Consider the following 15,870-nt stretch of genomic DNA (forward strand, 5'->3'; position numbering starts at 1 on the left):
ATATTAGCTTTTAAATCCATGTTTGCATCAATTCCTCTTGCACCTCTAAATTATGCTTAACATGCCATGGGCGTAAAAGCTAAAATAATCAAGCTTGTTAGAAATGTTAATAGCAGAAATAGACCCTAATCAAGAGAAACGATGTACCCATGATCAAAAAAGCACAAGAATCTTGCAACATCCATTTTTACTTGCTAAAAGGCCTTCAGTGCTTACTCTGGTTTTAATATACATCAGAAAAAGATGTCATATAGAATTAGCACTGTCGATCACTTAAAATTTGCACTCTTAATGCTAAAATCCAGCCCAGTTTAGTGAGTTTAAACCCTCCCCACTTCAAAGCTTTCTTCTGTGACTCAGTTCAAATTAGAAAGTTAGGAGTCATAGCCATTATACTAACTTAATAATCTAAAGCTATTTTAAACTGCATCTTACATTTCTGCAGATGAAATGAATAAAATGCAATGTGGCAGTTCCTGCTATGGCACAACAGGGTCATGGCTTCTCTGCAGTGCCAGGACACAGGTATGATTCCCATCCAGGCAGAATAAGTTAAAGGATCCAGTGTTGCTACAGCTGTGGCATAGGTCACAACTGTGGCTGAGATCTAATCCCTGGCCTGGGAACTCCATATGCTGTGGGGCTGTCAAAAAAACCAAAGAAAAATAAAAGGCAAAGTGATGTAAAAATACTACTTATAATGACAAAATACATTAAAGGTTGATAGGTAAATTTTTCTTAAATCTCAAAATGTAACTAATGTGGACTAAATCATTGCTTCAGGAGTTTCCTTGTGGTACTGGGTTAAGGATCTGGCAGGCTATATTTCTGGCCCAGGAAATTCTACATGCCATGGGTGCAACCAAAAAAAAAAAAAAAAAAAACCCAAAAAACCCCCAATGTTTCATATTCTATCAAAAATGTGCCCTCTGCTTTTAGTACTTTAGATACATACATCATACTCTATATTTTATTTTAGTTTTGGCTGCTCCTGCCAACATGTGGAAGTTCCTAGGCTAGGGATTGAAGCTATGCCACAGCAGCGACCCAAGCTCCTACAGTGACAACACAAAATCCTCAACCTATTGAGCTACAAGAGAACCCATATATTTACATTTTAAAATGCAGTGATAATGGAGATAAAATAGAAAAACAGGCACCACAAAAATTTAGACAATTAAGATAAGCTCAGAGTGACTTTTAATATGCCAATCAATGTTAATAAAACACAAGTCAAACAGACAAGTGCAAACGTTTTAAACCAAAATTAATAGGAAAACAGACAAATTTTTTTTTTGCAACATCTGTTAGCCAGTATTATTAGTCAAATGGCTAATCACAGATAAAATATATTTTGTGAAAAGCTTGGAATAGTCAGAAGTCATTCTGGCATTTCAAACAGCTATGTACAGTATCACCAAGATTAGTTTATATACACAAACATTGAAGAGAAACCAGGCAAAACATTTAAAAACAGACTAACAATACAATCAAGTACAAAACTTGGGTGGAGGGAGAAAACATTTTTTTTAAAAGAGTCAAGGGAGGATATTATCAGGAAAAATTACAAAACCAGGAATAATTATACTACATCAATACAGCATTCCAAAGGGGGAGGGAGGTGCATTTCTCCAATGCACTAGCTTCAAAGTTCAAAGAAAAAAAAGGCAAATAGCCGCTTTTCAAGAGCAGCTATACATTTCACATAATTGTTTTAAAAAGAGAGCCTATTAACAACAATGATTGTTTAATGCTACAATTTTACAGCAAAGACAAAACTAAAATAGCAGCAAATTCACAAGGCAATACTTCCACAGAATTCTCATTCCATGGTTCAGGAAATGCCTAAAAAGTGCTCCCAGTTGGATATACAAGTATAATTCACAATTAAAAAAAAGAAATATAAGATTGACACACAGGTACATTGAAGGCTGAGGAGTACTGAGTCTCTTACACTTCCCTTTTCAAAGGGAAAATATGTTTGTAACAAAGCCCTTGCATCCTTTTTACAGGTCACTACAGGGAAAGATACCTTTTACTACAATGCAATAGCGAACTATAAGCAGCACACCACCACAGTGGTTAAACCCTGGAAAGGCTGGTGTAACATCCGACAGTGACTGACATCCTACAGAAGACAGACTGGTAAGACTAGATGAAAGCCTGATACAGCACTGGTCAAAATACAGTTTTCAACTGTAACTCACAAGTACAAGTCCTAAAAGGTTTCTCAGTAAAACTACTGACACCGATTGAGAAAGTAATTTGCAAACTGGATTTTAGCAGTGATTTCAACCTAGCTTCCTCTTGTCACAGTTTCTGGGGGAGGTGGGAAATGAGTAGTTCAGTATATGGTAAGGCTGACAGAGCGGTTCATTTTCTTTCCAATAAGTCGAGATGTTCTATTACTCTGGGTGGTGGACCTGGTGGCCATCCGGTCAGTGAAGAGTGCCCTTTCCTCAGCTGCAGCTTTTGCCATCTGGGCTTTCTTGAGTTCTCTAAGAACATAAAAATAGAAAACAAGACTTTTTACCTACTGTATTAATCCTGGGAAGGGGTCCTAAAGAGACAAATAAAAGCGACATTATCAGTTGAGAGATCTTTGCATGCTATCATTACTCTAAGATGTAACCCAAGAAAGAAAAAATACAGCATGAAACTTTAGCTTCTGCTCAAACAAATTTATGAAATTATTTTATTGTATACTTTCAGGATTAAAATACCATAAACACTTGAACATAAGTAATAAAGATGCTAGTAATGACTTTGGGTCTTAATAAAAAATGATTTCAAATAGAACTCTAACTCCTATTGTGAAAATATCTACATAATAGAGACAAGGGAGTTCCCTGGTGGCCTAGCAGGTTAAGGATCCAGGATTGTCACTGCTGTGCTGTGGGTTTGATCTCTAGCTCTGGAGCTTCTGTATGCTGTGGGCATGACCAAAAGAAAAAAAAAAAGACAACGGAAAATTCTACTTCTTTATATAAATTACGATGGCTATCAAACTAAAAACAAATAAATCTTTAAATATTTCAAGTAGGTTTTATTAGGTTAGAATCAAAATGGTAGCAAAAAAGCAAATGAATTAGAATTATCATTGCAATCAATTTTAAAAAAATATCAGGAGTTCCCGTCGTGGCGCAGTGGTTAACGAATCCGACTAGGAACCATGAGGTTGCGGGTTGGATCCCTGCCCTTGCTCAGTGGGTTAACGATCTGGCGTTGCCGTGAGCTGTGGTGTAGGTTGCAGACGCGGCTCGGATCCCGCCTTGCTGTGGCTCTGGCGTAGGCTGGTGGCTACAGCTCCGATTCAACCCCTAGCCTGGGAACCTCCATATGCCGCGGGAGCGGCCCAAGAAATAGCAACAACAACAACAATAGCAACAACAACAACAAAAGACAAAAAAGACAAAAAAAAAAAAAAAAAAAAAATATATATATATATATCAAAGGTCATTCAGATCAAATATGAGAATCATGTACTAACCTAACTGACATTATTAAAATATCATAAAAATAAGTAGAATAGAATGTTCCCAGGAAAATGCTAATATTCAATAAGAGTTTGGAAGGAAAAAAGTAATAGCTGCTCATTTTGCCTTGTGCTGCAATATGAGGCTTTGGGATTATCATCACTTGCAAATATATGCTAGTCTTAAAATTTTTTAAGCCCATAATTTCGAAGTTTAGAAGCAATGCAAATTTATAGGTCAAATACCAATATAAGGCATTAAGTCCCCAAACTTTAACTATGTAACATGCCAAGCCAGTGTATACTTTCCTAATGGAAAACCGCAATCATTACTCATTAAAATTTGAGAATAAAAAAAAGAAAGTAAAACCAAAACAAACAAAAACCCCTCACTTACTTCTGCAAAAGTGAGTTTTTGAACTTTTCAGCATTCAATTCTATTCGTAATTGTTCTGCACTCTTCCTAGAAGCAGATAGCAATACTGAATGCTTTACCAGTGCCATTGCTGAAGGTCTTCTCTCTGGATCTGGATGAATCATAACCTTAAAAAGAGAGGTAAAATTAAGGTAAAGATATGCAATTTAATAACACTGAATTGTGTCAATAAAGTTCTTCCTATATAAAACGCTCACTTTTAGCAACTCTGTAAATTCTTGAGAAAGCACTTGTGGAATCCGAGGTAATCTCCCCTGCCTGATTTCATGCCATTGGTCTCCATTTCTGGGAAGAGGCTCAGCACCAGCAGCACATACCACTGTGAGGGCAAGGGCAAAAATATCCGCTTTTGGTAGATGAGTATAGTTCTGTAAAATTAAAAAAAATGTTTAAGGGAATATAAAAGTGTCTGAAATAAAGTAAGATTATACCTTAGTGATGATCTAGGTGAGAAGACTAAATTAAAATGTCCAATGTCACATTTAAGTTTAGGACCTATTCAGAGAACAAGCTAAATTTGAAGAGATAGTTATTTTTTTAAATTGCAAAGTAATATATACTCTGGGATGGGATGGTAAATACATTCCTAAAAGTACTTAAGATTTCTAAAAGGCTTCCTCTTTACCACTAGCCCAATTCAACTCTCAGAAGAAACTCCTATTCTTCTGGGGCATTTATATGAAAATACAGAACACACATACATCAGAGTCAGAAATATGCGTAAACATATAAGACACAAATATATACATAAAAAAACATTTATTCTACTTGTCCTATTTGTATTCAAAACCCTTACCAAGAAATATTTTGTTAACACTTTTTATTTGTATATGAATATTTCTATAGGAGAGACTCCTAGAAATGGAAATTCTGGGTAAAAGAGTACATGATTTTAAAATGTTGATAGACCCTAGCACTTTGATCTCCTAAAAGGCAATGCCATTTTATTTATTTAATTTTATTTTTTGTCTTTTTAGGGCCGCCACTTGCAACACATGGAAGTTTCCGGGCTAGAGGCTGAATCAGAGTTGCAGCTGCCAGTCTACACCACAGCCACAGCTATGCCAAATCTGAGCTGCATCTGTGACCTACACCACATTGCTCACAACAATGCCAGATCATTAACACACTGCGAGAGGCCAGGGATTGAACCTGCATCCTCATGGATACCAGCTGGATTTGATACCACCAAGCCACAATGGGAAGTCCCGGCAATGCCATATTAAAGTTTCACAAGTAGTGTTTGGAAACTTCTCTTTTACCACAGCTCCAACCAACTATTGAATATTATAAATCTTTGCCTGTACTGACTTTTGCTAGATTAAATACCCCCACAGCTAACAGTTTAGACTTTGTATTTTGTATTACCTTTTTACTAGTTATTAGCTTAAAATTTCAGTGTATCTGCATTTAGTCTTCTATAAACTGGTAAGTGCTACAAAGCAAATGGCTTAAAGAACAAAAACTACCTCCTGCAAAACTTCATTTGCAAGAAAACGGCTATCACCCTCTTCAACTTGTGGACTAGAGATTCTTGTTACATGCCCAAGGTCACCTAGAAGTATTAAAAAAAAAAAACAACAAAAAACGGTCAAGAGTTAAAACAGCCTCTCCTTTATTTTAAGAAAATAATCTGGTTATCTTTCCTTCTTACCTATTTTAAACATAACTTTGTTGGATGCCCAGTCATCTTCATCTCCTTCTTCAGAGGCAGCATTTGGGATTGAAGTTCGAGATATGAAAATATTACCTGTCAAGGAGTTATTTAGTTAAACCACATTAAAAATGGTAGAACCAAAGTCACAAAGACATACAACAGAATCATCAAGAAAGACTTTAAGAAGTTCTCCTGTGGTGCAGCTGGTTGAGGATCCAGTGTTGTCACTGCAATGGCTTGGGCTGGTGCTATGGTGTGGGTTTCATTCCTAGCATGGGAACTCTTGTATGCTTTGGGTTAGGCTAAAAAAAAAAAAAAAACCCAGAAACAAAAACCCACTACAGAAAACTTTTAAATGCATAGATGTTCATGTGCTCTACACTAAACCCAGTGAGAATGAGAATCTCAGGGGATAAGAACTGGGCTATATTTTCTGGCAGTGTATTTTTTGGCATAGCACTGATCCTTGAAGAAACCACTGCATCAGAACCTTGTCAGCTACACATTGATCTTTAGCAGTTTTAATTACTTAGAAATAATACAATAGGCAATTTACATACTAATTTGTGATGCTGTCAAAGCATAAATTTTAATCTAATGCTACAAGGCTCATGTGAAAAGAACAAGTCATGGTGCTAATGAGTTTGCAACCCTTTTTATACATTTATAATCAAGATACATGTGTCATTCTGCCTCTTTTCTGGGTTATACAGTAACAATTTTATTATTTATTTACTTATTTTTTCAGCCACCCTTGTGGCATATGGAAGTTCCTAAGCTATGCGTCAAATCTAAAGAAGCTAATGCCTACACCACAACCACGGACAACAGTGGATCCAAACCGCATTTGCCACCTATGCTGCAGCTAGCAGTAACACTTCATCCTTAACCCACTGAGCAAGGCCAGGGAATGAATCCTAATTCTCACAGAGGCTGTGTTGGGTCCTTAACCTACTGAGCCACAATGGAAACTCCCTATACAGTAACAATTTTATTATTTCTTTTACAGACCAGAAATACCACCAGGTTTGTATAGTTAGTACCAAAGTTTTTGAAACATTTTAACATTTCTCATTTTATTCTAATAACCCTGTTTGCAGGACCAACATTAGTTTGTAATTATGGCTCTACAGCCCAGTATAAGAGGGGCTTTAAACACAGGTTCTTAGTCTTCCTATCAGAGTCCTACTCCAAGGCTATGTGGTTCCCATAAAACAAAGAAAATTTTTCCAGTTTTTAATAAAAATGAGTTACTATTCAAATCTTTTGGGATAACGAGGGAAGAGATGATGGGAAATAAAACAATACTAACAAGTAGACTAAAAAGTCTTAAAACTAACAATGAAAAAACAGTAAGATGTATATGTTTTCATATTGCTTTAACAAAGTCATTTATTCTCTATAAGCCTAGACAACACAGGTCAGATAATCTATAATACTTACTAGGCTTTATATCCATGTGAACCAAAGACATTGAATGAATATACCTCAAGCCCCGGCCAACTTGCAAAAGGAGATCTTTCAACTCAGCTTCTGTAAAGTAACTCATTCTTCTGTAGTTTTCACTTATGGCATCAGCTAAACTTCCACCTAGAAACACAAGAACAATCAGCGTTTTCTTCTTCCTGAAACACCTTTCTTCCTTCCACCTTTACTGTATGACCACATGCAACCAAGAAAGTGATATTTAATAGGACCTATTCCCTTCAACCTGCTTGTAAAATCAAATATTTATTTATTCTTTCAATAGGTAATATACCGACATGGGTTCAAAATATAATGCAAAGTCTCTAGGAGTTACCCTTATGGCTCAGTGGTTAACAAATCCAACTAGGAACCATGAGGTTGCAGGTTTGATCCCTGGCCTTGCTCAGTGGGTTAAGGATCCGGCATTGCCATGAGCTGAGGTGTAGGTTGCAGACGAGGCTCGGATCCGGCATTGCTGTGGCTCTGGTGTAGGCCGGTGGCTACAGCTCCGATTAGACCCCTAGCCTGGGAACCTCCATATGCTGTGGGAGTGGCCCTAGAAAAAGCAAAAAGACAAAAAAAAAAAAACAAACACAAAGTCTCTGTCTTTGGTATATACCCCAGCAACCCATCTGGTTCTCTTTCTTAGAGCAAATCAATGTTATCAGTTTCTTACATATTCTTTTCAACTCCTTTTTACACAAACAAAAACATATTCTCATTATCTTAAAGATTGTTCTTTACCAATGTACAAAGCCTCCCCCTTTTTGTGTCTACAGAATTCCACTGTATAGTTGAATGGAAGTACCCCTAATGTCCCCTGATTGATAGACATTTTAAAAGAATTTCCAGGCCTTTAATACTATATACTCTGGTCTCAAGAATGCTCTGTACATTGGTCATTTCACACATATTTAGCATATCTTCCAGAAACAAATTCCTGGGCCAAAGGGTATGTATAATGTAATATACACATGCATATTTTGTATGTGAGGTACTATTTTATCACATATAGAATAGATTTCTGTAGCTGAGAGGGCCATTTCTGTTTAACCCTCTGCAAGAGAGCTTAGGGTTGGTATTCATACCATCAGTGCCAAGACTTGATTGCCTCTGAAAATGCACATAAAATAATACTGCATTAAGTTTTTGATTTCAAAATGGCTAAGACTTAAACTCTGCTAGCATATGCATATGTAAATCTGGGGATTTGGAAGACAAATCTGGGGCAGTTACACACACACACACACACACACACAAGCAGTCCCCCTTAGAGAAAGGCTGTATCAATTCATACTCATATCACTAATGCATAAGAATACCTGTTTTCACAACCCCTGACAACACAGCCTACAAATTTTATAAGTAAAAATCAGTATCTTAGTAATTTTAACTTATACTACTCTTACTATAAGAACATAACCTACTTTTATAGGATCAGTCAAACCAATCAGCTAATCTGTTTATACTTTTAAAAAACTACATTTATACTTTGTAAGTCTTATTAAAAACTTTTTTTAACTTTTTTTATTTTTGGCCATGCCTGTGGAAGTTCCTGGGCCAGGGACTGAACTGACACCACAGCAGTGACCTGAGCCTTTGCAGTGACAGCACTGGATCCCTAACCTGATGTGCTGAAAGAGAACTCATAAAAACTTTATTTTTATACTGTCTCAGAGGAAATGAGGAGTTATGTTTAAAAATAAATAAAATAAACCACTTCTGCTTAAAGCTCAGTTAGAAATAATAAAATCAAAGCCAAAGTAATAAAATCAATGTCAATGATATACTATTAAGAAAAGGAGGTTCTACAATTGGAATAAGACTGAATAACAAAATGTCAAATGTGTTTTAAAGTAAAAATAAATCACACACCTGGATCACCTGGATATCTTAGGCTTAAGCAGGTTTTCCATATTTGTATAAATATCGAACTGCAGGAAAAAGAGGGCTCAAGAAGGGAGGAGGTCAATAAGACTGTCAGACAGATGAACTTGAAGTTCTAGATCAAGTTTACCAAGAAATAATATGGCTGCTTTCTGGAGGTTCTAGCAACTATTGCTGGGCCAGTTCCTTCTATCTTGCTGAAAGGGCAAGAGGGGTGAGAAGAGACCACACATCTGACTATCTCGGGTTCTCCTCCCCTATTCAGCAACATTTTTCTACACTGTTTATCTCGAGTAGAAATTCAGTCTATCACCAAACCAAGAAAAAAGGCTCAAAATGCAAACTGTTTAAGATAAGGAAACTCAGTTAAGATAACATCCAAATGAACGATAACAGAACCCTTTCCTGTGAAACTGTAAAAAGGATTAAAGATCAGGCCTATTAGGACATTTAAGGGTTTCTGTGGAGAGAGAATGGTGGAAAAGGGAAACAAAAGAAGAGCTTACAAATGCATCTAGATAGCATCATATCCTTTCGCCTAAGCAAAATAAACAAACACATTAAGAGGCAGCCCTGTTCTACACAGGTCTATTTATTTTTTTAAGATCTATATTCCTTAAGTGTTTTATACTGCTCCAAAATAATAAACTATTTCAAAAGATTATTTTGTTATCTAACTTTATTGAATAAGATCTTTGTAATGCGAGAGGGTAACAAGATGGCTCATTCTCTCCCCACCAACTCATAGGTCTGAGTTTTCTCAAAATCATCTGAATGACACAACCATGAATTTGGTTTGTTGTTACAAATTTGTGATCCCTGAACTATGGCTGAAATACTTGGTAAGAGTCAGCCACATCAATAAGGTTAGAGGGAGGGAGTTCCTGTTGTGGCTCAGTGGTAAGGAACACAACTAGTATCCATGAGGGTGCGGGTTCAATCCCTGTCCCTGCTCAGTGGTGCAGATCACAGATGTGGCTCAGATCTGATGTTGCTGCTGCTGTGGCTGTGGTGTAGGCCGGCAGCTGTAGCTCCGATTTGAACCATAGCCTGGGAACTTCCATATGCCGTGGGTGAGGCCCTAAAAAGACAAAAAGAAAAGAAAGAAGGAAAAAAGGTGAGAGGGAGAAAGAAACTAAAAGGAGACGACATCTAGTAAATATGGAGGGGAGAAGGTATTATGGTCAAGTTGTACTACAGTAAATGCAATAACTAAAAAAACGGAGGTTAAGAAATAGAATAGTCCATAAGGTCATGGGTGATAGCTACATAAATGTTTTAATGGTAAGAATAGAAACATTTCAAGAGATGTGTGAAACAAACTAGCAGCAACACCGTATTCTGAGCACTTCTTCCAAGTATAGAGAATAAAATGACAACTCAATGGAAATAAAGAAATGGATCTTTTACTTCTGTTTTGTTCACTGTTTTCAAATACAGATAAACCTTAATCTACTACCTATACCACTTACCTATTCACAAGCTATGAAATAGCTGGTCTTGTTTAAGAAAAAAGTAAATATCAACAAAAATAATCTTTGCCCCTCAAGTGTTCATTAAATCTAAATTTGATAATATTCACCAAAGATACACAGAAATAGAAATCCATCATATAAATATATATTTGGGTATGTAATAACAGATGTCTGTAAGAATCAGAATTGAGAGTAGGACATTGGTAAAGGTTTAATGAAAAAGAAAGTACCCATGTTGATTGCTGAAGGACTTGCTAAAATTCAAAGTTATACAAAGATCCAAAGTTAGACCTCTATAGATGCATGTTTTGAGGGGGATGGGGGGAAGAAGGCATAGCTAAGGAACTGAAACAGCATAACTCCTATACTATAAAGACATTTCTATGGATTCTGGTGTTAAACTAGGTTGGATAGATGGGAGTTGGGAGCAAGACTGAAAAAATGGCTGATTTTCTATCAGTGGAAGGTCCCTGTCATTTTATGAGTAACCAATATCAGTTTAAGAATCACACAAAATGAAATGGAAAAGGAAGGCTAAATGCAGGGAGCCTGTGTTATTAACTACTATATCCCACACACACTATGTAAAGTGCTAGGAATACCAAGTATATACAAGGTTGCTGTCCTCTCAAGAAGATAAGTTTAATTTGAGTTACAGGCACATAAGTAATATGAACAGTTCTACTATCCAGGCAGAAGGAACCAGGTTTTCCATCTTAACTTCCACGTAATGATTACTTGCAATTGAAATTCATGTTAGGCTTCTGATCTTTAATTTACAAGAGTTATAAAAGACATAGAGCATTTGAGCAAGACTTTAGGTGACAATAAATATCTCTTCGGTATTCATTTTCTCCAGCTTACAAGTTTACAGGGAACCATTACATTACTCACCATTACAATATTCATTCTGTATAAGCATATGATCATCTTCTGCCCAGGCAGAGAAATATCGAACTACATGAGAATGTTGTCCAAGCACTGCATGAGCATATACTTCTCTCAAAGCGTTCTGCCTAGGAGAAATTTGAGATTAACAGGATGGTAAATCATTTTTATTCAAGACTAAACTGATTTAACTGATAATTCATAAAAGAATCTTGACTTCTGCATCTATCATTATGCCAAAGGATAACTTGCTTAAGACAGAGGAGGTTAAGACTCTACCAGATTTTTTCAGACTTCCATTAAGAAGACTCTGAGAAAGAAGGAACCTTCCTGGCCCTAGGATTCAGGAAAACTGAAACTCCCAATTTACTGTGAATTCATGGATGACACCAGAAATAAGAAACTTAAATTTGGCTCCAAAATCAAACTCTTTATATCTACAAGTCTAATAAGAACTAATGCACAAAATGGATCTGATTAAATCATTATAACTTCTCAAATGTTAGAGAATAAATTAAGTGCTTGACGACCTAAAACTTTAATATTTGTAACACCATACTGAACAAAAAAGCAAAAGACAAAAATATTTAACACATACTCGTCAACAGAGCCAGCCAATGGCTTTTTTGATCGCTTAATGGCATAAATGCATCCATCCAGCCTCTTCACACATTTAAAAACAGAACCAAATTCTCCAGAGCCAATCTTCTCTAGCTCATGAAATTCTGTTGTATACCGTGACTTCATATTGCTTTCAGTAATTGTAATTCTCTGTAATAAAAAATATATCCATGTGCACAAAAGCATGAAAATGATTTTTTTCACTGTGTGTGAAATTTAAAAATCATTGTATCTTGTTTTAATGCTTACTTAATATGCATATATGGTAGCTTGTTAAGAAGTAGAAAATCAAGTTTCAAAAACAATAAAAAGGAAAAAGCTATTTACTTTAGCAGGTCTGGTTTCATCTTCAAACTCATAATCACTGGCTTCCATGTCTTCACCACAGGAACTGAAAAATAATTATTTTTTCCATCAACCTATCTGATGAATATATCGACTAGAGATCCAAAACTATCTGATATAGTGAAATTAAATTTTAATAAATGAAAACAAAAGAAAGCATTTAATTCTGTAATCACAAGAATACAGCTCAGCTGATGTAAACGTTGTTCTTGCTAAGATACGCCAAGACCACTACACGTCAAAATTAAAGCCTTTCTAAGTCAACTCTCTGCCTGCCTCACTTTCACACCAGTAGATTTCTAGACTCTATCTAGGCTTTTTTATTCCTTTCTTTTCCACGTCACTCCTTTCCCACAGCTGATGACTTCCCACCATTCTCTCTTTAGAATCGCTGGTAGTAGAGAAGTGCATAAACTTCCAAGTCATTCAGTTGAAATTAAATTTTGATAAGTATACCAAACCAATCTTGGGTGGGTGAGGAACCAAACTGTTCAATAATAAATAACTTACTCGTTCCAGTATGTTCTCTTTCTTCTACGACACTGTCCTGAGGAATGAAGCAACACCGAATCTGGAGTAAAAGGATTAATATTCACTTGTGGAGTCTGTCGAACATCAAATTCCCTTTTTCCTGATTTTTCTGTATCCATGAATAGAGAACCACCACGGAGTTTAACAGAGTTGGAATCAATTCCTCGAGCTTTAGAGAGCAAACTCTAGGAGAGGAAAAAAAAATGTTTAGGACCCAAGTGCTACAGAGGCCTTCTCAACCTAACTTTCAAAACGCCTTTCACATGGCCGAATGTGTAGGTCAAAGCAACACACGAGCCTCTGTTATCTTTCAAGCAAAATAAACAGTGGTTAACTTAGGAGTTTGAAGCTCGATACTAACCACCTTTTCTGAAAAGGCCAAGTAAAATAGGTCTCTAACCCTAAAAAGAACATGAACGCAGACCAAAATTAAGTTCATTCTGGAGGCTAAAAGTTAACAAATCCTTTCAATCCATCTAAAAATGGAAAGCAGTCAGGGAGCCCCATAAAAGCTCCCCTCCCCCATCCAAGTAAGGCTTCGAGAGCCACCTCAATAGGACTCCTCCCCTCACTTCCAGAGGGATCTTGCCTTGGGCAAGTCGGCTAATAAACAGTAAGGCACAATAGCACACATCTTCCAGAGGTTTATGACTAACGGTACTGAAAGCTGACTCACTTAGGTACTTTTTCCACATCAATCTCATAAATGCCATACTTGTCTTAATTTCGGGAAGTGTCCGTTTTAAAACCTGCTGTTACTTTTACAGTTCTCACTTGTCAATAGCCAAACAGGTACTGAATACCTATTTCTTTAAGATACCTTATCGATCATAGGAAAGCCTGAGGGTCCAGGCAACAACACCAACGCTGGTTTTTAACAGTTGGATGTTCCTAATCAGGACACTTAGGGTAACCAAACTTGGGCAGTCCAAACTCGAGAGTATAAAGAAACGCTTACCCAATAAATATTCTGTCCGTAAGGAGGCTTAAAGGCTACCCTGAGTTATTTACGAGTCTTTAAGACTGTAAAGGCTTGAAAGCCAGCCTTTTCTCCCAAGTCGAAGTGCAGTCTCCCTCCGTATCTCAAACTTTCCCCCATAAGACCACCTGACACAAAACGATAAGCGCATGATTTTTTTTTTTTTTTCAACCGAACTCCTGCGTGCGCCGCCCAAATTACAGGACCGATCACTGCGTTTAAAAGGCACCAGATGGCTGCGGCGCTCGGGAGTGTCAGGTGGCCGGGCCAGCACCACTCGAGCATCCTTCCAAACCACGTTATCGGTGCTACACTCCCGGCTGCCGTGCTCGGGGCGGCCCCGACTGCGGGCGTTAAATCGTCAGCCACCTGGACGGCGCCGATCAGCCCTTTGAAAGATGAAGAAGTTCCAGACGAGGGCCATTGTTCAGTTACATAATCTTTAACGGACAACTGCTGGGCAGGGCCCCAAAGAGGGGCTGCCAACTTTTTTGTTGCGGCGCAGGAGAGAGAGCGGGGGTGCGGCCAGGCGGTTATGTAACTGAACCCGGGCAGCGCCGCGCTCGGCTCCCAGCGCCGCGGCCTTTTTAAAAGGCTGGGCCGGCAAGGGCTCGGGCTGCTCGGGCCGCCGCGTCCTCTCACCTTGGGGGTATGCGGCGTGTCGAAAAGCCGCAGCTTGCGGAAGGTCTTGTGCGGCGGGGTGCCCGGGTGGTCGGGCAGCGGCGAGCAGGGCCCCTCGGCCGCCCTGCGCGTCGCGCAGCCCCGCGGGGACGCATCCCCCGGGCCGCCACAGCGCACGGGCGAGAACGAGCTGCCCAGAAAGTAGGCGGCCGCCGGGGACTTGACCGGCGACGAAGAGCCGAAGCCCTCCTCCTCCCATGAGTCGCCCTCGGCCCCGCCGCCCGCCGCGTCGGCGCCGGAGCAGGCGCCCCGCAGCAGCAGGTCCTCCTCCAGCTCCCCGGGGCTGCCGGGGGCCGGGCCGGGCGAGCGGCGGCGCTCGGGCCCGGCCTCTGTGGGGCTCCGCGCAGGCGGCAGCGGCGAGTCGGGCTCCTGAAAGGCCGAGTCCTCCCCTGTGCTGTGGCCGCTGCCTTCTTCCTCCTCTTCTTCCTCCTCCTCCTCACAGTCGCTGCAGGGCGAGAAGATCAGTTTCTGCCGCAAGGTGCAGGAGGCCCCAGCGCGGCGGGGCGGCGGCGGCTGCTGCCGGCTCAGGAAGCTCATCGCGCCCCTAGGGCCGGGGCGAAGGACCGGAGAATCGGGGCCCGCGGAGTCCAGGACACTGCCGGCCCAGGGGGCGGGTCCGCCACGTGCGACTGGGCGCGCCTAGCGGCTTCGGCGGCGGGCCTGCGCGGCGGCGGCGGCGGCCTGCGGCTCCGGGACGCTCGGGACGGCGGATGGTGGGGGCGGCAGCGGCGCGAACTGTCCGGCAGCGGAGGGGCGGCCCGGGCGCCGAGGCTGGGGTCTCCGCAGGTCCAGCCACAGGTTCGGGCTCCGCGGCTTCCCGCGACCGTTAACCACGTGAGTGCCCAGCCCACCAATCCCCGCCCAGCTCAGGGTTTGAAAAAAATGGAGGGCGCGACGTACCCCGCGGGGGAGGGATCGGCTACGCGATTTTGGCGCGAACTCGCTGGCTCCGCCCACCCTGCTCGGCGCCCAGCCAGGCCTGGGCGGGCGTGGCGCCGCGGGCCTATGAGCGAGCGGGATCACTCGAGCCGCGGGTCCGGAGCCGCCCGGACCGGGCCAAGGTGGAGCCGAGGCCGCCCTCTGGGTGGGACCAAGGGTGAGGGCTTGGCTAGGCTGATCCCAGCGCGGCCCTGGACGCGTTCGCCGCCCGCAAGGCTTCCGCGAGTCTGGAATCGGACGGGCGGCGAGAGAGCGCCTCTGGGTCCCGGCAAGTCTGGGCGAGCGGGGGACTGCAGTGGCCCTCGGGCGCTGTCCCTGGATACCAACCTACTGCCCCGCGTCCCTTTGGTGCCGGCCCCTGAGGCAGTGTGGGCGTGGCTGTGGGAAGTCACGTTCCCGGGTCGAGGTCTCTCAGGACAGTTCTGAACTGTAAACAAATTGGTTAGGGGGACACCAAAGTCAGCAGGAAGGCGGACACTCGAGTTCTCC

General features: G+C 40.8%; 1 protein-coding gene across 4 annotated transcripts; it reads right to left on the reverse strand.

The window, feature by feature from the left end:
• WEE1 (WEE1 G2 checkpoint kinase) lies at positions 1,169 to 15,262 on the reverse strand. Of its 4 annotated transcripts, none has more exons than XM_003122982.4 (11): positions 14,404 to 15,262; positions 12,762 to 12,967; positions 12,234 to 12,297; positions 11,884 to 12,056; positions 11,292 to 11,413; positions 7,012 to 7,158; positions 5,566 to 5,661; positions 5,381 to 5,466; positions 4,109 to 4,279; positions 3,873 to 4,018; positions 1,169 to 2,498 (listed from the first exon to the last, which is right to left on the reverse strand). In XM_003122982.4, the coding sequence occupies exons 1-11, from the start codon at positions 14,977 to 14,979 to the stop codon at positions 2,345 to 2,347; spliced, it is 1,941 nt and encodes a 646-aa protein (XP_003123030.1). In that variant the 5' UTR covers positions 14,980 to 15,262; the 3' UTR covers positions 1,169 to 2,344. The 4 variants fall into 4 exon arrangements, with proteins under 4 accessions (XP_003123030.1, XP_013850030.1, XP_013850029.1 ...); XM_013994576.2 differs by lacking the exon at positions 14,404 to 15,262 and adding an exon at positions 13,741 to 14,353; XM_013994575.2 differs by lacking the exon at positions 14,404 to 15,262 and adding an exon at positions 13,144 to 13,705.

The sequence above is a fragment of the Sus scrofa genome, chromosome 2, assembly GCF_000003025.6.
Source record: "Sus scrofa isolate TJ Tabasco breed Duroc chromosome 2, Sscrofa11.1, whole genome shotgun sequence".
NCBI classification, from domain to species: Eukaryota; Metazoa; Chordata; class Mammalia; order Artiodactyla; family Suidae; genus Sus; species Sus scrofa.

Coding starts and splice junctions, on each gene's coding strand:
- WEE1 (XM_003122982.4), bottom strand. CDS start 14,979: ATGAGCTTCCTGAGCCGGCAGCAGCCGCCGCCGCCCCGCCGCGCTGGG. Junction 12,968..14,403: donor ACACGCCGCATACCCCCAAG/GTGAGAGGACGC, acceptor TTCCTCTCCTAG/AGTTTGCTCTCTAAAGCTCG. Junction 7,159..11,291: donor ACAGAATGAATATTGTAATG/GTGAGTAATGTA, acceptor TTGTGTTTCTAG/GTGGAAGTTTAGCTGATGCC.